This window comes from Poeciliopsis prolifica, unplaced genomic scaffold, assembly GCF_027474105.1.
Source record: "Poeciliopsis prolifica strain line A6 unplaced genomic scaffold, Auburn_PproV2 SCAFFOLD016, whole genome shotgun sequence".
NCBI lineage: Eukaryota > Metazoa > Chordata > Actinopteri > Cyprinodontiformes > Poeciliidae > Poeciliopsis > Poeciliopsis prolifica.
In genome coordinates, this window is record NW_026562391.1 from 4,261,787 (window position 1) to 4,282,350 (window position 20,564).

The 20,564-nt window shown below is 40.5% G+C and overlaps 1 protein-coding gene across 3 annotated transcripts; it reads left to right on the forward strand.

Annotated features, from left to right (window-relative positions):
- The first annotated feature begins 1,581 nt into the window (after positions 1–1,581).
- b3gntl1 (UDP-GlcNAc:betaGal beta-1,3-N-acetylglucosaminyltransferase-like 1) lies at positions 1,582–16,047 on the forward strand. 3 transcript variants are annotated; one of them, XM_055041426.1, is made up of 13 exons: positions 1,589–2,054; positions 2,256–2,372; positions 2,464–2,563; positions 3,419–3,483; positions 5,326–5,391; positions 6,348–6,443; positions 8,878–8,916; positions 10,492–10,587; positions 11,220–11,344; positions 13,758–13,893; positions 13,990–14,058; positions 14,172–14,246; positions 14,842–16,047. In XM_055041426.1, the coding sequence occupies exons 1-13, from the start codon at positions 1,947–1,949 to the stop codon at positions 14,920–14,922; spliced, it is 1,173 nt and encodes a 390-aa protein (XP_054897401.1). In that variant the 5' UTR covers positions 1,589–1,946; the 3' UTR covers positions 14,923–16,047. The 3 variants fall into 3 exon arrangements, with proteins under 3 accessions (XP_054897402.1, XP_054897401.1, XP_054897403.1); XM_055041427.1 differs by lacking the exon at positions 8,878–8,916 and having other exon boundaries at positions 1,582–2,054; XM_055041428.1 differs by lacking the exons at positions 1,589–2,054; positions 2,256–2,372; positions 2,464–2,563 and having other exon boundaries at positions 3,422–3,487.
- The last annotated feature ends 4,517 nt before the right edge of the window (positions 16,048–20,564 follow it).

Sequence of the window (20,564 nt, forward strand, 5' to 3'; positions counted from 1 at the left end):
TACAATGTTGTTTGTGTGTTGGACAGGGCAACACATTTACAGGACAACCTGTCCAAGGTAGCTGCAAAAGTTCACGTTGCACACTTTCAAAAGGACATTTTTTAAGTAGGCTGAAAAAAAAAATCAAGGAAATTCAATCAAGTCAACAGTATCAAACACACTCAACCATTCAGTTTGATTTCAATGGCTACAATTCGTGCCCAGACCCAGTCATGTGCCGTCTGATCACAGACCTTAGCAGCTGCAGCCTCCACCTCCAGATACAGTAAATCAACTGCTGTGAACATCTGATATGCGACTTTGCCATGTGGTGTTGATTTTGTGGAAGAGGGGGAGCATAAACAGGCAGCGGTGAGTTATTGTGGGAATTTTTTATTTTTTTTTTGTAGGGGAGTAAAAACTATTTTCTATTGCAAAAGTTTCCGCAGAAGGATAAGAGACAATGTGAACCTGCAGAACAAAAAGTCCCACATCAGCAGTAACCTCAGGCTGAACTTCTAAAATGGAAACATCTGAGTAATACAATCGTATGAAAGGTAATTATGTGTGACTGTCTGCAGCTATCCATCTCTATTTGTCAGAAATTAATAACTGGTTTGCTTCGTAGCACCGGTGCAGCACGCACTGCAAGTCTTATGTTGCAGAAGTCAACAACTCTGTGAGTGAAATTTGTTTGCAGCAAAGCTGACAGAAGTAGCAGTTTCACACTTTGGCACAAATGCAGAAAAGTAAACAACCTCTTACAGCTCTGTTAGACTTGTCCTGATCTGCCAATGCATGTGCAGAAAAGTGCCAAATATCTTCTGGCTGCAACTAATCATCATCGCCCCCTTGGAGCTGCTGTTTCTGGCCTGCGGTGGGGCGGTCTTCCAATTCAAGAAGCTTTCAGTCTGATAAATTAAAGCTACTGTAGGCCTGAGGAAGGCGCCGCTGCTGCTGCTGCAATGTGGGAATGATTAGTCTGCTGGGGAAAATTAACTACAGCATTTACTCAATATCTGTCCAGTGTTGGTTCTTAGCTGCAACCTGCAGTTCCATGTAAGAACAGGATTATGTGGTTATTGGTAACCACTGCTCGAAAGTGCAGCTCCTATGTAAACATTAAATATTCTCCTTCTGCTTTTCATTTTTGTTTTTATCCTTATGAAGGAAGAACAAAAGTGTAATTAAAATCTGAAGACAAATCCAACTAACTTCAATTATATTTAGAGCGTGCTTTGATATATTTGATATTATACCGACAATACATTTTACAGCTAATTGTGGATTTATATTAACAGATTACAGGTTTTACACAATTCATCAAAAACACTCTTATTGATGCATTTATTAGAAATAAAACTGAATTTAAAAATATATCTATGTATGAAAGATACAATTCCCAAAGTCCAATAACTCCCATCAATCCTCTTGATATTAAAACATAGTTTTAATTTATTTCACGGTTTAAAGCAGGGTTTAATAAAAGAGCCTTCAAAATATCTGTAATCAAAACGGCGCTAATGCAGAAATCATTAATCAAAAGAAAAGTTAGAACGGGAACACAAACGTCACCCTTTTCAGAAAACAGGCAGCGAAAAGAACCAATCCGGTGTCTGTCCGTGTTTTGTACCAGCCAATCAGCGTCCTGAATTCACTGTATGCGGAAGTTGCTACGTTTCACACTGCTCAGTGCAATTTGGAGCTTTCCGCGTTGGAAAAAATGCCCCGATAGCTATCAGTAAAACCACTAGAGCAGGTTTTATTAATGCCGTTTTCTGGTATAAATACATTTAACATTGTTAGCTGTTCCAAAATGACGTCTTAATGACAGTAGTATTCACGTGTTAGCCTCATGGCTGACTCTGTGACCGTGTGTAGCCGGGACTTCATGTCCGCTTCAAGCGGCTGAGGTGAAGCTGGGCGACCGCTGAAAGGGGCGCTGGCAGTGGGGACGAGCGGCAGGGATGGAGCCAGCAAAGCGGCTCCGGACGGCGGAGGAAGCGGGAGGAGAAGTGAGAGGAAACGGAGGAGGAGAGCAGCCAGAGGCGGAGAGGAGGATGACCGCGGATGTGGTGGGTGATGGACGCCATGAAAATGAATTAAAAAGCAAACGTTTCCGAGCCCCTTTTGTGAAATTGCGTCAAAACAGACGACATTTAAAAACACTCACTGAACACCCTCTTATTTCATTTGCACCGATGCCCTTTGTTGGCGTTTTCCTCTGGTTGCCACAGACAAGCATTTGCACTGTCTCCATTTCCTCTCTCCTGCAGAGCATCATCATGCCGGTGCACAACGCCTCGTGCTGGCTGGAGGAATGTCTGCAGGCCATAATGCACCAAGACTTCACCGGCTCCATGGAGCTCTCCGCGTTTGACGATGCAAGCACAGTATGGTGGTTTGTTCTTCTGCATGTTTGTGCGTCTGAAGTTGTGATGTGAAGCCGGCCACATGTTATTTGTCCCTGTGCATGCTGCTCAGGATGACTCCAGGAAGGTGCTGGAGGGCTGGAGGCAGAGGATGGAGGATCGGGGAATCTCAGTGGTGATCTCAGGTCACAGTTCTTCCCAACCCGGAGGAGGTCAGCTCGCCTACCCATCGATTGTGTGTTTGAGCTGGAACGTAGACTCTGTTTAACAGGACACATGGCTTAGAGCTGCCTTTGGGTTCAGTTTTGGATTTTCACCATCATACCAGACGGTTCACATCTCATTTCGATCTGTTACCATAGTAACTGATGCTGGAAACCTAACCTGTTCTGGTCTGAAGAGGGCTAGGGTTTCTGGCATTTAGAGATGTCTTGGTGCACTTTAAATTAGACAAAATTAACTAAAAATCACTTTTCAGCAGGATATAGGAGCTTGTTTTAAGGCAATAACTCCTTAATCTCAATTAAAAAGTTCTAGTTCCATTGGCAGGTTATTTAACTAACAACAAGACAGTTTTTCCATGTTATAAGTGAAATAATCTGACTGGAAGAAGTAATTTTTCATCAATACTAAGGAATTACTGACTTAAAACAAGCTCCTGTTTCTTGCTGAAATGTTATTTGTAAGTCATGTTTGTTTTATTTCAAGTGTCCTAAGATATTTTCACTAGAAAGTAGAAAAAAAAACACTTGATAAGATTTAGTGTTTTTGCAGTGAAGCACTTTTTCAACCAATCAGTGCTTTGAGAAAGTATATCTGCTTCACTCCAGAACTGTTTACATTATTTTCAGTAAGGTCGCTAAAATGAGAAGGTCACTCTTAATTTAAATTCACCTTGTGAACAAATAATTTTGTGACTGACTACATGTCTTTGTATCTGTTGCTGTTTTTTTTTTTTTTTTTGCAATTTAAGTTTCTTTTTTTTTTAAGTAATAATTGTAATTTTTTTCTGTGTTTGTATTTTGGTGAGTCCATACACAGAAACATGCTGTTATTTTGTCTTCCAGTGGGATTTGCAAAGAATAAGGCAGTGGCTCAGAGTAGTGGACGGTACTTGTGTTTTCAGGATGCGGTAGGTGAGCTTCAGCTGTCCTTTTAATGATGCACCAAAATAATAAGGACTGATTATTTTATTTAAATATACATACATAAAGCACAATTTTCAGCTATCCTCTTCAGGTTTGGCAGACCTGTCATCACACAAACTTTATAAAAGTGAAAGTATTGACATCCCACGATAGGTTCATGTGTGAAATACACTTGTTTCTTGGTACATTTTTCTATGGTTACGAATCTAAAAGCTTATCTGACTAAAGTATGTATCGATAGAAGAGTATGATACTGTGAAGGTCATTACAGCTGCAGTCACAACATGGCTTTTGTTTTTAGTTCTGCTTTACTTTTGAAACAGATAGCTACTTTGTCTATTTTTGTGATGCATGTGTTTTGAAAAGGAAAGGTCATTTTCACAGACACTGACCTGTCTTCTGTGCAAAACCCAAAGGCCTTTGTGTGAGAATGCAACATAAAGCAAATGTGACAATGTTTTGAAGGTTTACCAGATTGCATTCACATGAACTGCAGGGAAAGGTTTGAGGTTGCAGTTGTTTTAAAGTGGCAGACTTCTTGTCTTGGCCCCCGCTCTGACCAGTCAGCAGCTGTGAAACGAATCTTTGTTTTAACAACTTAAAGCTGTTTGCTATCTCCTGCTGATAACTTCCAAACAGAACCTCGCTTTAAAATGCTAAAAAAGTAAGACTTGAAGGCACAAGCAGCAAGTTAAAAGTCTTAGTTTACGTTTTACTCCTCTACCTATACTTTAATATTTTAACTCATCCTTTGCTTTAATTTTTCCTCCCTCATTTTTACTGTATGATAATTATTTAGTGAGTTTGATTGACCAAGCGTCTGTATTAAGCCAAGTCTATCCCAACAAGCTGCCCTTTGAGCTTCGTTAAAGTTTTTTACTTTAGACTCTTTAGATAGACTGTGAACACATGTTCTCTGTTAATAAAAGATTTTAACAGTAAAAAAACAAAAAAAAACAAACAGATGTCAGGTTTCATGTGCCAAACATGACAGAGACCATCCTGGCTTGTTCTTAGGAAAAAATTTAAAAGACAATCTTTGTGATAATCTTGGGAACGGTCATGGGAAAACCTGAGTGCAACCCGAGATTCAATCTGTTATTGAACCACGTTTAGCAGCAATAACTTTTGTGTGACCTTATCAGCCTCGCATCATGTGGGAGAAATTTTTGGCCCACCCTTATTTGCAACCTTTCTTCAGTACGTTGAGGTACGCAGACACAGATATCTCCTAAGGTCCCGCCACAGGTTAAAGTCTGGACTTTGACTGGACCGTTGCAACGCCTCGATTCTTACACATTCACTGATGATGAGTTATTTTAACTACATCTGAGTGCCAGCCCATGCTTACTGTCTTTTTCATTTACATCCTGTGAAAGCAGCAGCGTTGCACTTTTTTTCCCCCGGACTGAATCCATCAGTGCCATTTTGTATGCGTGCAGCATCGATGGATACCAGAATAATATCTGTGCCGGTGCTGAGTTTGAAAATTGTTTGCATTTCATGATGACGAGAATCACAGAATGACTAAACATGACAAACTGTTTCACAGTGTTTACGGAGTGGAAAAGCTTGCAACAGCAGAGCGATTTATATTTGAGAAAGTGTGACTGCTCACATTGTCTCTCGCTCTCTCAATGCCTTTTTCTGTGTTTTTGTTTTGAAGTATTAGATTCACTTTACACACCATACATTTTCAAATTTGGTCGCCTGTTTCATTCTAGAAAGTCTCTGAAACATGATTTGAGTATATTTTCTCATCCAATTAAGAGATATTGCGTGTTTATGAATGTTTACTCTGGTTATGTGTTTTTTTTCTGCCCTAGGATGACATTATGTTGCCCCAGAGAGTCCGTTTGCAGTATGAAACATCTATCCTCCATCCAAACTCGGTAAGTGTTTTTTTTTTTTTTTACTGTCATTGCTTAGTCACTTCCTTCTCTTTTTTTCAACTTTGCTCAACCCCGCTTCCCTTCTTTCTTTTCACTTCTCCTCGGTTCTTTCCTTTTCTCTGAATCTGTTGAAATAAAAGAAAAAAATCTTCATTGGGGCGCATGTTTCCGTGGGTTAGGGGCAGTTGGCACGTGGAACAGTGAGAGTATCCGGTGTTGACGCTTTCTTTGACACGCCAGGTCGGAGGTCAAAGGTTGTGTGTGTGAGGGGAAATGAGTGAGACGGCATGGAGACAGCAGGCCCGCTCCCCTGTACAAACGCCCTGACCTTTGTGACTCACTGTAATTTTTAAGCTCTGTCAAAAACATGTAGATGAGAAAAGATTTGCACGTGGTTGGAGAAGACAAATGACCTTTTATTGTTCAATCTGACATCAGATAAAATGTTTCTGCCCCAGAATTATTAGCAAAAAATAAGAAAAAATTAAGTTTTTTTTAATTTTTTATTTAAAGACAGTGTTATTTAGTGCAATCGACTTGCAATCCGAACGTTGCGAGTTCGATTCCAGCTTCCTCCTGCCACATATTGATGTGCTTTTCATGTGTAGTGATCTGCCGTCAGACAATAAAACAAACGGTGTATAAAAATATCTGCTTTTAACTTAATACTATAATTTATCTTGACTCACTCATGTTCAAATGTCTTCTTTACTGCTTTTTTCTCCTTGGTTTCCAGCAAAACAGAAACTAACAAGAATGTCTTTTCTTCTGGTCACTGTTTGAGCATCAATTTCTTATATGAAAAAAAACATATAGAAAAAAGAAGTATCTCACAATTTCAAGCCTTGCACACCATGTTTTTGCTTTCCTGTGCAGTTAAACATGCACCAGACACGCTGTCAAAGCAAACGTATTCATTGCTCGTATGATGGTGTGCGTGTGTGTTTTCATAATAGCTGATTGGCTGTAGAGTCCAGCGGCTGCCGGAGGGATCTACGGAGCGATACGCCCGCTGGATCAACTCGCTGACTCGGGATCAGCTCCTCACTCAGGTAAACAAACGCAGCTCGTCTGTTTCAGCGCTTGTGTTTCGTGCGCGGGTGAGAGGTCGCATGTCAGGCAGCTACTAGGTCGGGTAGAAACAGGATACATACGTGTTGCTCACAGTTTGTACGGAAACGTGGCAGAGGAGCGGAGGGCGGAGGCAGCGTCGCCGCTGCCCTCAGAGCCCATCAAAGCTTCAGCAGGGGAAACAGGTCACACTGTCAACCGAGAGGGGGGGATGTTGACCGAAGCTGTTGCCAGTGGAAAAAATGATTTTACTGGCAAAGAAATGGTGTTTATTCTGTGGAGACTTTCTGCTCCAACTGATCCTCCAGCAGACGTTCAACACGTTTTGGTCTGTACAGCTAGCTTTAGACTAACACTACAACATACATGGAAGATCTACTGTAAATAGATTAATATAATTGAAAATCAGTAATTTAACAAATATATTGATTGTTGTTTGGGGTTCTGCAGGGCCTGGAAATGAACCTTATTTCATTTGATTTGCACAGTTATGTATGTTCCCATTTTTAAGGCCTGAAACAGACAGTTTCAGTTTTCTTAATTCAAAATATACTTTATAAATAAACAAAAAACATGCACATAAAGTTTACTATTACCTTCACTAATGATATAATGTAATCTTACTTACAAAACATTTCTCTTTTGCATAATGATTACCGTTTTGTTTCTGTATTTCAGATTTTTATCACATTCATCAATATGTTCATGGTATCTAAATGCATTGCATGGTCAATGGCTACTGGCACTTCACTTGTAGTAAGAAAATACAATTGTAGGTGGTTTACAAAAATAATCGCAGTCATATTTTTAAAACCTAAATAATTAGGTGTTACTGCAATGCATAAAATCAACAGCATAAAGCCACACTGCATAGCATGTGCCAAATAGACTTTCTGACAATCTCAAATCTGTTCAACATTTTTTTTTTATCTTTCACAATCTAGGCTCATCCAATATCTGAAAAGAGCGAACGTCTTTTTAAATCAGGCTTTTAGTAAATACTTTTGGTTTGCTCGAGTCTTTCACACATTTTCTGGGGAACCGGTGATATGGTGAGGGGGGAGGGGGGAGTATTTCTATTTATATTGAAAGGAGAGCTCGCCAATTCTGAGCTAAACACACCATTGCCAAGGATACAGAACGACCTGGACTCAGTTTCTGTAACATGCGTGCACATTGTTACCGTCTGCATAAGCACTCAGCAGACATTCCAGGATATTTGTATGATATTAGGTTTCATGGAGCATGAGAGTGAGATCATGCACTGGTTCTGAAGGTGGCGAGCCACTCCTTCTCTTTCCCCTGCCTTCGACTACAAGACTTTACTTTTACTTTGGGTATAATTTGTGTATAAACAGAAAGAGCTTAGTAAATTAAACCACAAAATCTAGTGCTGTTCCCCATATTTAACTTTATATATGATGAGTCAGAAGCGCCCCTACCCTCTGATTAGTCACAGTCAGCCTCCTGCGCCTGCTGGTTTCCCAGAACTCATTCTTATTCCTCTTATTCATTATTTGGCCACAGCTTACATGTTCAAAATGTTGCAATATTACAACAGGCAGGCAAAAAGACGCACGGTGATGGACACATACACACACTTCCCAGATAAGATTCAGTCCAGCTGTTGTAATAGGCTGAAACCAGATGTTTGGCACAATTTTCTACATCTGTGAAACATTTCTGGCTGGGAGTAGTAGTTCATTCTATTGTGAAAATGTAATGTGTGCATACGCACGTGCATTTACAGGCATGCTGTGTGAAATATAGTCAGGTTCATGAGGTAGAAACTGTTACCAAACAAAGAGGAAAGGGTAAACAAGACGAGGTGCTTGGAGGGCAGTGGATTGTCAGGGGGGATTCATGTTTTAAATCAGAAAAAGTACTGAGGTTGGGTTGAATTCAGGAGTGCGAGAGAATAGAGGAGAAGCAAAAAGAGTCGGAGATCATCTGTGAGGAGGCGATTGTGAATGTTTTTCCTTCTAAACTGGAAAAACATAGAAGGAAAAAAAAAAACATCCAACTTTTTGAAATTGCATCCAGCCTGCAATTTTTATTATTGCAGGTTTGCAATGATAAAAAAAATTTACTGAACAATATATTATTCCAAAAAGTAGCGCGATAAAAATAATATTTTTATTTTGAGACCACTTTCAATGCAAGTATATTCCATCTAAATATGGGGGGAAAAAAACACTGGAACTGAAAAACATTTTAAATAGTAAATAAAAGCATAAGAGTTCAAATGGACTCGGTGTCAAATGTTTCTCAACTTTCTCTGCTTTTCAACGACACTGAAGGGGAGCATCCATTTAACAGATGCTGTCTGAATTAAATTGATTGCACTCATTTTATTATGCAATTAGTTAATTTGTCACTAATTTTGACAGGCTTATGCATCTGTTTGGTTTTCAGGAATGGAGTAGAAGTGTTTCTTCCCCTCTGAAGCTTTTGGTTAGTGTCTCCTAATAACTCCATTGGACTTTATGTTGACTCTGAAACATGAAAATCAGCCTGGTTTCAACGTATAAACCAGCAGTGTGTGTGTTTCACTACTTTGATGGTGGCCAGAACATGGCCTACTGCTGTCACATTCCTTGTGTTAAGCCACTGTCTCACCTGGAGTCAGGAGGAAAAAGGGACTGGATTGTTGCTCAGTGGCCAAAGTCCTGCCTTAAATGAGCGGAAGGGTGTTTTCACACCTGATAGTCTCGTAGACTCGGCTCAGTTGGGGAGCAGAATTTGCTTTTACACTGCAACTTTGCCCAACAAAACGAAAATTTTAAAAAAATCAGTTTGCGCTGCACCAAGAACTAATGAAACCACACAAAAACCTCTGAATGAGACACAAGCGTTATTTCCTTCTTTATAAAATATAAACAAAAATGGAGTAGCGTCAAATTTAGGCAGTTGTAGGATTTCTTTCCTGTCTTTGGTAAAAGACCATGAGCCACTTTTTCCACTAGCGCTAGACTCGCTTATTAGTTTTCGTCGTATTTACCCAGAATGTCCTACACTATAGTTTGCTTCCTGCTTTTGGAGCAGCATCCGGTCCGCTTGCATCCATTCACATGTGCATTCAATCCGTCGTCAGAGTTCACTTCAACCGAACCAAAACCTAGATTATTAGGCCGACCAGAGTTTCTTCATATCGCTGTCAATACTACAACAAACGGATACAAAAATTCACACGAATGAAGTACCATCAACGAAATGAGCGAATATTCTGTTTTATAGTTTGATTAATCTTATGCAGCCTCATATTCAGACTTTCTGAGACACTGAAGTTTGGGTTTCTTATTTGTTCTAAGCCTACATTACTAATAACATGATAAATTAATTCATGAGTTTCACCATCTTAGCTAAACTAGTGAAATAAATTACATTTTCAATATTATTGTCATATGTTGAGATGTACTTGTAATTCCTGCTGCAATCCTTAAATTAGCCATCGCATGTGAGTCTTTTAACACTGCTAATCATAAAATGTCTATTTTAATATTGGAAATGGGACCATTTTATGGTCCAAATGTCCTTTTGTAAAAAGTATAAATTCCCTCATTAATGACAATCTCAAGGCTGCACTGCTCTTTGGTTCATGTACCTGCAGTCGTATTTCAGACCATGTGAATGAGGCTCAATATGACAAACTATTAATTTACATTGAAATTTTACTGCCAAGTTTCTGTCTTCAGAAACTTCATTATTTTCTGTTATTGGGTTTGGACACGGCTCGTCTTAACTGTTCATTGAACTTGATTGCCGATGCAAAATCTTACCCGTCTGAGGCAGAGAAATTTATTTTTGCACAACCACAGTAGCAGAGTATAGTTGCTTTATTAAATATTTGTCATGATTTTGGTTTGTCTTGTTTTTTTGTTCTAGGTTTTGTATTATCAAATATTCTAAAAAAAAAAAAAAATATGTAGCAATGCCCCCGTTTTCTGTCTTTTTGTTATTTTTAGAAACTGATTGTGTGTATTTATCTGACTTTCCTGTTTCGTATCTGGACCTGGTATTTGGTTTTAGGCATACACCTCCCATGGGCCCACGGTGGTCATGCCAACATGGTTCTGCTCAAGGAAATTGTTCATGAAAGTCGGATTGTTTGACGAAGGAGGCAAGGTGAGATTTAACTCTCAAACCATTCCTTAAGCTTGTTTGTTTGACACACATTTTTTTTCCAACAATGTTTGGATTGTTGTTTACATTTTCTCTCAGCGGTGAGTTTTCACTGGATTAGATCCAGATAAAGGAGAGAAAAGAACAAGCAGATAAAGACAAAAAAATATTTTTCGCTTATCTCTTAAAACAGTTTGTTGTATACATTTTTTTTTCTTTATGCCTGCAATAGTCATTGTTAGCAAATTAAACCTGTGGAGCAGCAGCAGTTCCTCTTGATAGTTCTCAGTATAAGTGGTCTGTCCCTACCAGACCTTTGGTAATTTAGCTAATTAACCACTGAAGGTCACTCTCAGACCATATAAGGAGTCATTGAACGTTCAGTCCAATATGGTCAGATGATCATTAATAACAGAAAAATGAGGGAAACACCAAAACACAAAGTGACTTCTGTCTTTACACAGTGGATGTTTCACAAAATGGGCTTTTTGCTTCACACATGGATACATGTACAAAGTCTATTATCTATTATCTCCATCGCTTTTAGATGTGTTGAAAGTGAAACGGGCCTTACGACTGACAGAACATGCTGCATCTTTACTGACAGAGATCCAATCTCTCTGTTTTCTCTCCAGGGAGTCCCGGAGGATCTGCTCTTCTTCTACCAGTTCCTTCGTCAGGGAGGCTCTCCGCTCAGGGTGGACCAGCGCCTGCTGGTTTATCGGTACCACGAGGCGGCTGCTACTCATTCCGTGACCGAGTGAGTCTCACCGTTCCCCCTCCTTCCCACTGAGTTTCTCTCACACGCACATACTTGGTCACAGTGTTGATCCTCCACCTACACCCAGCTGCCCACTGCCATCCCTGAGTTTCCCAGGGCTCTCGCATGCACTCACACACCAACCCAAATACTCCCGCTGACGCGCACTCGTGAGACGTTTTTCAGACTTTTCAGATTTTATGACAATGTCTTTGGAATTCCAGTCGCTTTCCCAGCATTCAGATCAGGAATTTTGGCCTTCTCTTCCTGGAATGTTAACCATCCGTTCAGCGCTGCTCGTAGAAAATCATATTTTGGTGTGAACAGAAGTGCTTAGGATGCTGTCTGTCAGGCTCACAGCGGCCTGAGCTCCACCCTGTGGAGTCTGCAGATGTCCGTGCATGCGAGTGTGCCTTAAAATGTAAAATGAAAGTTGAAATGAACTTCCTTTTATATCCCTCCTTCCTTCCCAAGTCTAATATATCTGCCTGGTGTTGATGCACATCCTTCTCTGTGTTTTTCATCGTCAGTCTCTTTTGGGAGGTCTATTTCAGGCAAGTCTACTTTCCGCTGCCCCCCCAGCCCCCCCTCCACTCTTGACACCCCGTCCCACACACTGCTTACCTACTTCCTCAAGTCAGCCAAATGAAACCACAGCCCTATTCCTGTCTGCCAAACAGTGCAGCTGACCTTACGTAAGGCGAAAAGTTTTTATTTTTTATTTTAAAGGATAATGTCAGATAGTATCTAAAGTAAAAGGCTTTTATTTTTGGTCTTTGAAAGTGAGTGGCAGCTGTGTGTTTGGTAAAACCTTCCCATATTGCTGCCATGTATTGCAGTCAATGGCTGTAAGGAAAGAAGCAAAGAAAACCTCTTGAGACCACCCAGGCTCTCTGATGGGTTTTGTTTGTCATATGAGGCCCGCTGGTACGCGCAGTAACAAGCTTCACCGCGGAAAAATTAGGAGAAAGCGCTTCGGTCGAATGTGTGTGGATAATTGCTCAATTTCAGCAAAGGTGTAAGAAGCACAAATACTAGTTTTCTTTCTGCCTACTGTCATCAAATGTTGCATGTATGTAGCGATTCAGCGCACTTGAAGACCAGCAACTGTCTTTAGTCTGATATAAATGCAGTCAGTCATCACTGTGGTGTAAACACCTTCTGCTGTTATGGTTTCAGTTCTGTGTGAACGCTAGCAATTAGATAACATTTAGGGCTTATTCTGAGTTACAGAAAACAAAGCATCAGATGACAAGTCAAAGTATGTCCTTAGTTCTTCTTAAAAGGACTTTATTGACTTTTTTAAGCTTTATATTATGTTATAAGGTTATTCTCTCTTCAAAAACATCTGTGGAGTTTTGCTTTGATTCTTTCATTTATGTTTGACAAATCCTTCAATCACCAGTGGCATAAACGCTTGGTCTCATCGGGTGCCCCCTTTTTCACGGAGCTCCTCTAGACTAGTGGTAGCAGCAATTAGCAAACGCCTGGTGGAATTGCGCATCTGTGGAACTACTTCTCCATGAAATGCTCCCGAAAACATTGTTAAAGGCGAAATGGAGAAAGATGAGAGGACTGGTTGGAAAGAGGTGGAGTTTCTTAAAGAAATAGAGACCCAATTTCAACTGTGATGTGGAAATGTCTTTTAAGTTATATTTGAAATATACAGCATTTTCATAACAACTGCAGAAGAGATGCACCAATCCAATATTAATATCTGCATCTGTCCCGATATTGGAAACATTTCTAGGTTGGGTTTTGGTGACTATGTGCCAGATCCATAAGGGCAGATCTGTTAAGTCTAATTCTGTGTTTCGTGCTCTGAACCACAGCATGCTGTATTTATTTTACTATGTTTCCTATTTCCACTTTGTAAACCATTTAAATAATAAAGAAACTGTTGGTTCCAGTTTCTTTATTATTTGATTTACTTTGGATGTTATACTCCTAATTGCACTGACTACACAAATTAATGTTAAGTCAGTTTTTGACCAAGCTTCTGGAGCTATTGCTGTATTTAGAGTCAATACATTTAAGTCTGTGTTTAAACAATGAAACATTTTAAGTCAGTTCAGCGCTGTTTGTCTGTATTGGATTGATACAAAAACCTCAAATATCGGGGTCAAAAGTAGAAAAGGGGAATTGCTGCATCCCTAAGCTGAAGGTAACATAGTGACTTGATTTTACTATAAAATATCGCCATCCATGAGAATTGGCTAGTCAAAGTCAAAACCTAAAGCCACACTCATCCACATTGCAAGAATTCAAAACCAGTGTTCATAGATGCTCTTCATCTAACTGAACTATGTAAAAAGAAATGAATTTGTACTAATTGATCTAACAAAGTTATGAAAGTTTGAACTGGGAAAAGGCGCCGTGATTACGACCACATTTATCTTTTCTTTACAATCAGGGAGACGATCTGGAAGCTGCGCGTTGACTTTCTGCAGGAGAGAGTCCTGAGCCAGTGGGAAAGCTTCACCATCTGGAATGCCGGGAAGCAGGGGAGGAAGCTCTACCGAAGCCTGAGCCTGATCAATCAGAAGAAGGTGATGTGGGACACTAATCGAGTAATTTATCGATTTATTTTTGTTCAGTTTTTGATGCTCTGTTGACACACTTCGACATTCACTGGTTTTCTTTAGGTCAAAGCGTTCTGCGACGTGGATGAAAATAAAATTCGGAAGCGATTCTACACACATGAGGAATCCAAGGTGAGATCACCATGGAAAGAAAAGAAAAATCCACAAGCTCTTTGATTCTTAACATTTACCAACACGTATAAACTGTTTAATGTTTGCGGACGTTTCTGTTGATATGCCTCCAGGAAAGACCAAAGCCTACGGTCCCCATCCTGCACTACAAAGAGGCCGCGGGCCCCTTCATTATCTGCGTTAAACTGGTGAGGCGAGATCGTGTTTGCGTGTTGTATGCTTGTTGTTTCTGACCGCACGTCTCTCCGGCCCGTTTTCCAGCCTAACGACATAATGATCCGGGGCGTGTGCCTTGCACAGGATGTGAAACGTACAAACACACGGCGAGGCTGTCAGGAAACGGGAAGATCTTTTGATCATGAGATGCTTATGCTAACATCTCATGCTTTAAATCACGCTACATAGTAGGAAGAGTTTTGATTATTAAAGCTGAAGAATTTTCTTGAGATGCTGATTTTTCAGCTTTTTTCACAAAGCTGCTCTTTTCATTACTGACAAAGATTTAGATTGAGATCTGAAGACCAGTTAGAAGCGGTCTTCTAATTGCTCAATTATGGAACTTAAGAGAGGTAATCAAACTCAGAATCACAGACGTCTGGACTCGATCTAAGACGTAAATATCTTTGTCAAACTGTTGTGTTGTGTTTAATACAAAAAGCGACACAAAGCGAAGCTGCTGAACAGCGTCACAGCGTTTCGCCTCTGTTCCGTGTTCGTCGTTTGATCCTCCGTCTGTTGTTTGTGTCAGGCTGAGCTTCATGTTTGCTGCGGTTGCGTTCGCAGGACATGACAGGAGGCGTCCTGGAGGAAAACCTCAACTCGTTGCAGCTGAAGGAAGGAACAGATTACTACCATTTCAACTGACGGCTGAACGTGCTGCAGGAGGCCACAGGAGCCCTGCAGGTTAAACAGACAGGAACGCACAAGACTGATTTATGAAAACATAAACACAAACTCCGAGTTAGGGTGTTTATAACAGCGAGACGAAGTGAGAGCAGCAGCACTGGATTAAAGGACAAAAACACAACAGGAATGGGGAAGTTTATATTGTGTAATAAAAAGGGCCTTTTCTGTGTAAAAAGGTAACGAATTTTGTGTCCTGATAGTTTAACTTGGCGAGGTTAACACCTCTGGTTTGATTCTCTGCTTCTCTCTTTTTCCACCGTTTCAAATTCGTTACGTTTGGCTGTTTCTGTGGAGATTTTACAGTAAATTCCTCTTTTCAGGGAAACATACTTTAACGTTTTGTCTTCTCTGGTTAAGCGGAATCTGAGTGAAAGTGTAAAAGTGAAACAGGTTTCATAAGGTACATGAAAAAATGCTTGATAAAAGTGAAACTGCACAGGAACCAAGCAGCCTCTGCAGAGTACTGACTCGAGTTGTTGATGGTGTAGAAAAGATTGATTTATTGTTTATGGAAGTAACTACAGGGACCTCTCAATAACTAAAAACTTAATCACAAAGTTGATTTCTCTAATTTAGTTCATCTTTGTTAAATACTTTGTGGCGGATAAAATCCAGCGGACGATGCGACAAATCATCGCTGACTGTGGAAACGTCACACTGGACATCCAACAACGTGGCTCTGTGTCTCTCCACTCTTCCTCCAGACTTTGTGACCTCGATTTCCAACTTAAATGCAAACTTTACTTTGAAAACTGGACTTTGAACACTGGGGCAGCAGTTTTCTCTGAACCAGATGAGATTCTGCTGATGTTTCTTGTTTAAAGGTGGTTTACCAAAAGGAATGGGGCTCAGAATTCATATTGTTTTTGGGCCACTTTTTCCTCCCACTGAACTTTCCGTTAATATGCAGCATCATTAGAAATGAACTTCAGTGACTTAACCTTTTCTAGCGCATCCCGGACAACAGTCCAGTCAGCAGTCAAGAGCATTAGTTTTATGTTAGATTCTAATTTTCTGTTAAATTAAATTCTAGGTTATTATTGAAATGTATTGCTCCGATTTTAGTTTTTTTTTTTTTTTTTTTTTTTTTTTTTACAAATTTCACTTTCTTGAATTATAAGTGGATTTTATGATTAAATTCTAATTTATTCAGATTCACGTGTAAAAACTATATATTTTTTGTCCAGGAGGACAAATATTTTGGGTCAATCTTCCTCTTAATATGTGTCTTTTCAGAGGTAGCCGATAACCTCAGCGTCATTAACAACCATTTATAAATCTGTTTCTAATGCCCAGCTTGGATTCACAAGTTGAATACCGAAGCCCAACACATGTTCTAAAGTTAAAGGAAGTCTCATCACACAATGTGCAGCTTCTCGGGGGTGGGATGTGTTTATGACCGGATTTCGAAACAAGTCCTTTGTCTGATGCAACCATGTAAAATCCGATCCACTCATGCACATCTGCTCCAAATGAACAAAGATGGATTTTGCTCAATTCTGGTTTTCTTTCTCTGCCTCTCTTATGACATCTCAAGAACAATAACCTTTTTAAGAGGGCACAGTTGTCACACAATAAATGGTTTGTTTTGCCCCACAGAAAGAAGAGATTTCTTTCTTTTTTTTTTCACCCAAAGGTAAACAGATCTTCCCCTTCGAATTCTCCCCCATGTTTTTCTGGGTCAGCAGCATGGTGAGAGTTACTGTAAATCTGCCCACAGGAGTTTAAAGAGAAGTCACAATCATGGTTAAAAAAGACGATGGAGTCCAGTTTTTCTAATCTTTCTTTTTTTTTTTTTATACTTACCTATACCCAAATGAAATCCAGATGAAAGACAAACTGTTGTAAAAAGAAAACCACGAGAAGTGAAACCATTGAATAAGATGAACTGTTTGGCCTGCAGGCCAAACAGTATACTTCAAACATCTCCCATTGGCAAGGTATTGTCAATGGGAGATAAACAACACCCTTTGTGCTTCTTAATGAGAAAATCTGCATTTAGTTCCTACTGTAATCATGTTTTGACATTAGTTATTATCAAGTTAAATGTTTCTTTTTAATTTGATTTGTCAAACATAAATGATGAGCCGTTTTTAAGTAAAAGAAGAACCGTTTTTTTGTCTAAGTGCTTTACTCACTCGGCCCTCATGATGAATCACTTGGTGGACGATCAGAGCGAGCCCTAATGGAGAATCTATGAAAGAGACTCAAAGAGCGTAAACAGAGTTTTGCTAAGTGTTTACACTCCGTCTCCCTGCAGACATCAGGGCCGATAACCAAACCCACCAGGCACAATGGATGACCCTGACTCTGGGGCCTGCGTGCCCTCACCGGTCAAATAAACCCACAAGTGTCTGTAGGATTAAAAAAAGACACGCAGCTGCAAGATCTCTGTGCGGTTCTGCTGATAAAGGCAGATAAGAGCTGCGAGTGTCGGGAGTGGAGAGGTCGCGGGGGTCCGACAGCGGGGGCTTTTTCATCCACCAGAAACGGTGCCGCATTCCTTTGTTTCGGCGTCTCTTCACGGGCAAGGCGCTTTTGCGCAAGTAAAGAGGAGTGGGTGAAACCAGGAAGCTTCCACTGCCCACTTCCTGTTATTAATTTTAGCGCCACTTCAACCGAACGAATAAAAATGATGCTGCTGTGTCGTGCAAATATGTTTAGAAAACTCACCGATTCCGCTGAACAACAGGTTTAGCTTGACAGATTGAGATCTTGACACTTTTTTTGTTTTTGTATCTGCTGAAAGTCAAACCTGCTGTTATGATCTCCATAAATAGACCCTCTCAGTCATCTCTGTCTGCTTCAGAAAATATGGAGGGAAAATTCAGTCAGTATGTTTTGTGTATTCACTATAAAAGGTTACAAAACCAAACATTTATTAGCCTAATTTACCTTCCTAAGTTTTCTGGAGTCATGCAGCGCCTTTCTGCTGGTGTCTTCTATCGCTAAACCTGTGACTGTCAGGTTCACATTAAGTTTGAGCTCATTTCTTTGCCAGGTTTCCAGTCAGAATTAAGCAGCATAACTTTCTGTTTTGTTGTTGTCGCACATTTCCTTTTGGATCGCTACGCTGCTGATAAACCTAAAATCTTCATATGGAAGGAAGGCTCTGGCTCGAGCAGCATCAGACGTCTTGTTATCTTCTGACGCTGCTCCAGGCAACCGAGCAGCCCGCAGCATGATGCAACCTCTATTCTGTGGGCTGGGTGTACTTAAAATGACTAAGGTCGAAACATTTCTCTGTATTTCTTTGTAATGTCTTTAATTTGCTGAGCCTACGCAGTTCATGGACCAGTCAAGAGGAAGTCTTTTTTCTTTTCTTTTTTTTTTATCTCTGAAGTGAATTTAACTCAAACACTTTCATTTCAGTATGATACATTATAATAGATTTTGATCTACACTTCACCACTTCTCCATAAATGCTTCCCACTTTAAGCATTACATCAATGTGGTGAAATTCAAATGTTGTTACCGGTGAAAGGAATAACTCAAGTGTTTAGAAGTGGGGTTGTCTTGATAGCAGTAAGTAATCAGTATCTTCCTAGCAGTGGCTAACTCTGTTAGCATCTTCACTGTGATACTACAGAGCCTAATTTTTTCAAAGTCAAGCCACCAGAGCGGTACCAAGACATGAGCAGACGTCCGCCATGTTGAAACCAGTGTAATCTCTTCATACTGTGACAATCAACAACAAGTTGTTGATCAACCTAAAGTTTGCGCAGAGGCGCAGAGGTGGAGGGACTGCAATCTTTCTGGCAGATAGAGGTGACCGAATACGATTTCTCTCACTTTCACTACCTCCATCTGTGTATGCAGGGAAGTATGAAGCGGTGTACTTCCTGATGAAACGTCCTTTCTTCTCCTTCAACAGCCAACCATCACTGCTCCTGAGCAATGGTCCGTTAAAGAGCCCGTGAAGTTTCTCAGCTGCCCACTGTGGATAAATTAAGATTTCTTACAAAGAACGAGGAAATCAAAGGTCTCGGGCTGAAATAAGAGATAGAGGAATGTGAGTGCGGCGGGGCTTCGAGGGGGGGGGGGCAGCGTGAGGACAGACAGGGAGCGTTCCTCCTGTCAGGCTGCTTGAGAAGAGCCAGGTGACTGCAGGCGGATGGGGGGGGGGGGGAAGGGGGCAGGAGGTCAGAGGCTGCGCAGCTCTGGAAATACTTCAGGTGGTAAAAGGAGCGTCTGAGGTCGAAAGCGTCGCGGCAGCGGACCCGTGCGGTGGTGAGGCGATTGGATCAGGGCCCCGGCTTTAGCCTCTGGTGGTGAAAGTGTTTTTAATTTCAGAGTTTCAAAAGAGGAAGAGGTTGGCATTACAAATTCTAGTGGAATTTGGTTTCCTCTTACTACTGAACGCAGCTCGGCTGATAGGTTTCAGGCCACGCTCTCTGTTATGAATAGAATGCTTTACAACATGTCTGCCGGATAAAAGAGTTCACAAAAAACTACTTAAAGTGCAATTTGAATATTAAAATAGAAGGGTGGAATAAAACATGACATGCACAATGGCACAGATTAGAGCAAAACCTCGAAAATGGATTTGAATTATTTTTGCATAATTAGGGATAATTAGACTGTGTTTATTTATTTTTTAAAAAGCTGGGCCCTTTTGATGATTCTTTGTTTTCTTGTGCCTTTACTTACACTGGGACGCGAAGCCAGCTCTAATCCCTGCAACACTTTGGCAGAAATGTGTGTGTGTGTGTGTGTGTGTGTGTGTGTGTGTGTGTGTGTGTGTGTGTGTGTGTGTGTGTGTGTGTGTGGTGTGTGTGTGTGTGTGTGTGTGTGTGTGTGTGTGTGTGTGTGTGTGTGTGTCTGTTGATGGACTGGAGAGAGAGGGGGGTGAGTGTTTGGTGGAGGACCTCGCTTAAGCATTTCTCTAAATGCGCTGCACAACTTTGGCAGTCGAGGGGAATGTGACGACGGAGTATCATGCTCCCCCCTCAGAGTGTTTTCTCATGGGAAAACCGCTCAGGATGCAAACAGGGACTTAGGCCATACGTGTGACTTTTTTTTTTTTGTCTCTTCAGCTCTATTTAGACTTTTATTTATTATTTTTCCAGGAAGCCTAGGTTGTGGAGCTCACGGAGCAGAGCTATAATAAGACCGGTAGAGCAATGTGAGCCACAGAGTTGCCAGTAAAACAGAGTGTAAACGATAATGTGACACATTCAGAGCTATGTGCACTCAAGGGATTAAACCTAAATCAGTGGTTAACAACATCAGTCAAAATGCCATGGCATAATTTATTTTAATAACGATAATAGCTGCTATTTTCTTCCTAACAAGACATTGTTATTGTTCCTTTCTGTCACCGTTTTCTCAGCCAATGAAGCATTCATTAACATTGAAATGAAAGTTCAGCAAAAAAAAAAAAAAAGATTTTGTTTGTGTTTGGTATTTTCTAAGCTTCAGATCTCCTGATGTATTCCACGTTTATTTATATTGAATTTGGACAATTTAAAATGCAGCTGTGAATGCATTACAAGAGTAATAAGTGCCTTACCCATCTGTTCAATTGTTACACAGATACAAACATCTTCAGTTTGATGTGTTTAAATTGCTAAAACGGCTGTTCGCCTCCCTAAGAAGCA

Coding starts and splice junctions, on each gene's coding strand:
- b3gntl1 (XM_055041426.1), top strand. CDS start 1,947: ATGGAGCCAGCAAAGCGGCTCCGGACGGCGGAGGAAGCGGGAGGAGAA. Junction 2,055..2,255: donor GGAGGATGACCGCGGATGTG/GTGGGTGATGGA, acceptor TCTCTCCTGCAG/AGCATCATCATGCCGGTGCA. Junction 10,588..11,219: donor TGTTTGACGAAGGAGGCAAG/GTGAGATTTAAC, acceptor TTTTCTCTCCAG/GGAGTCCCGGAGGATCTGCT.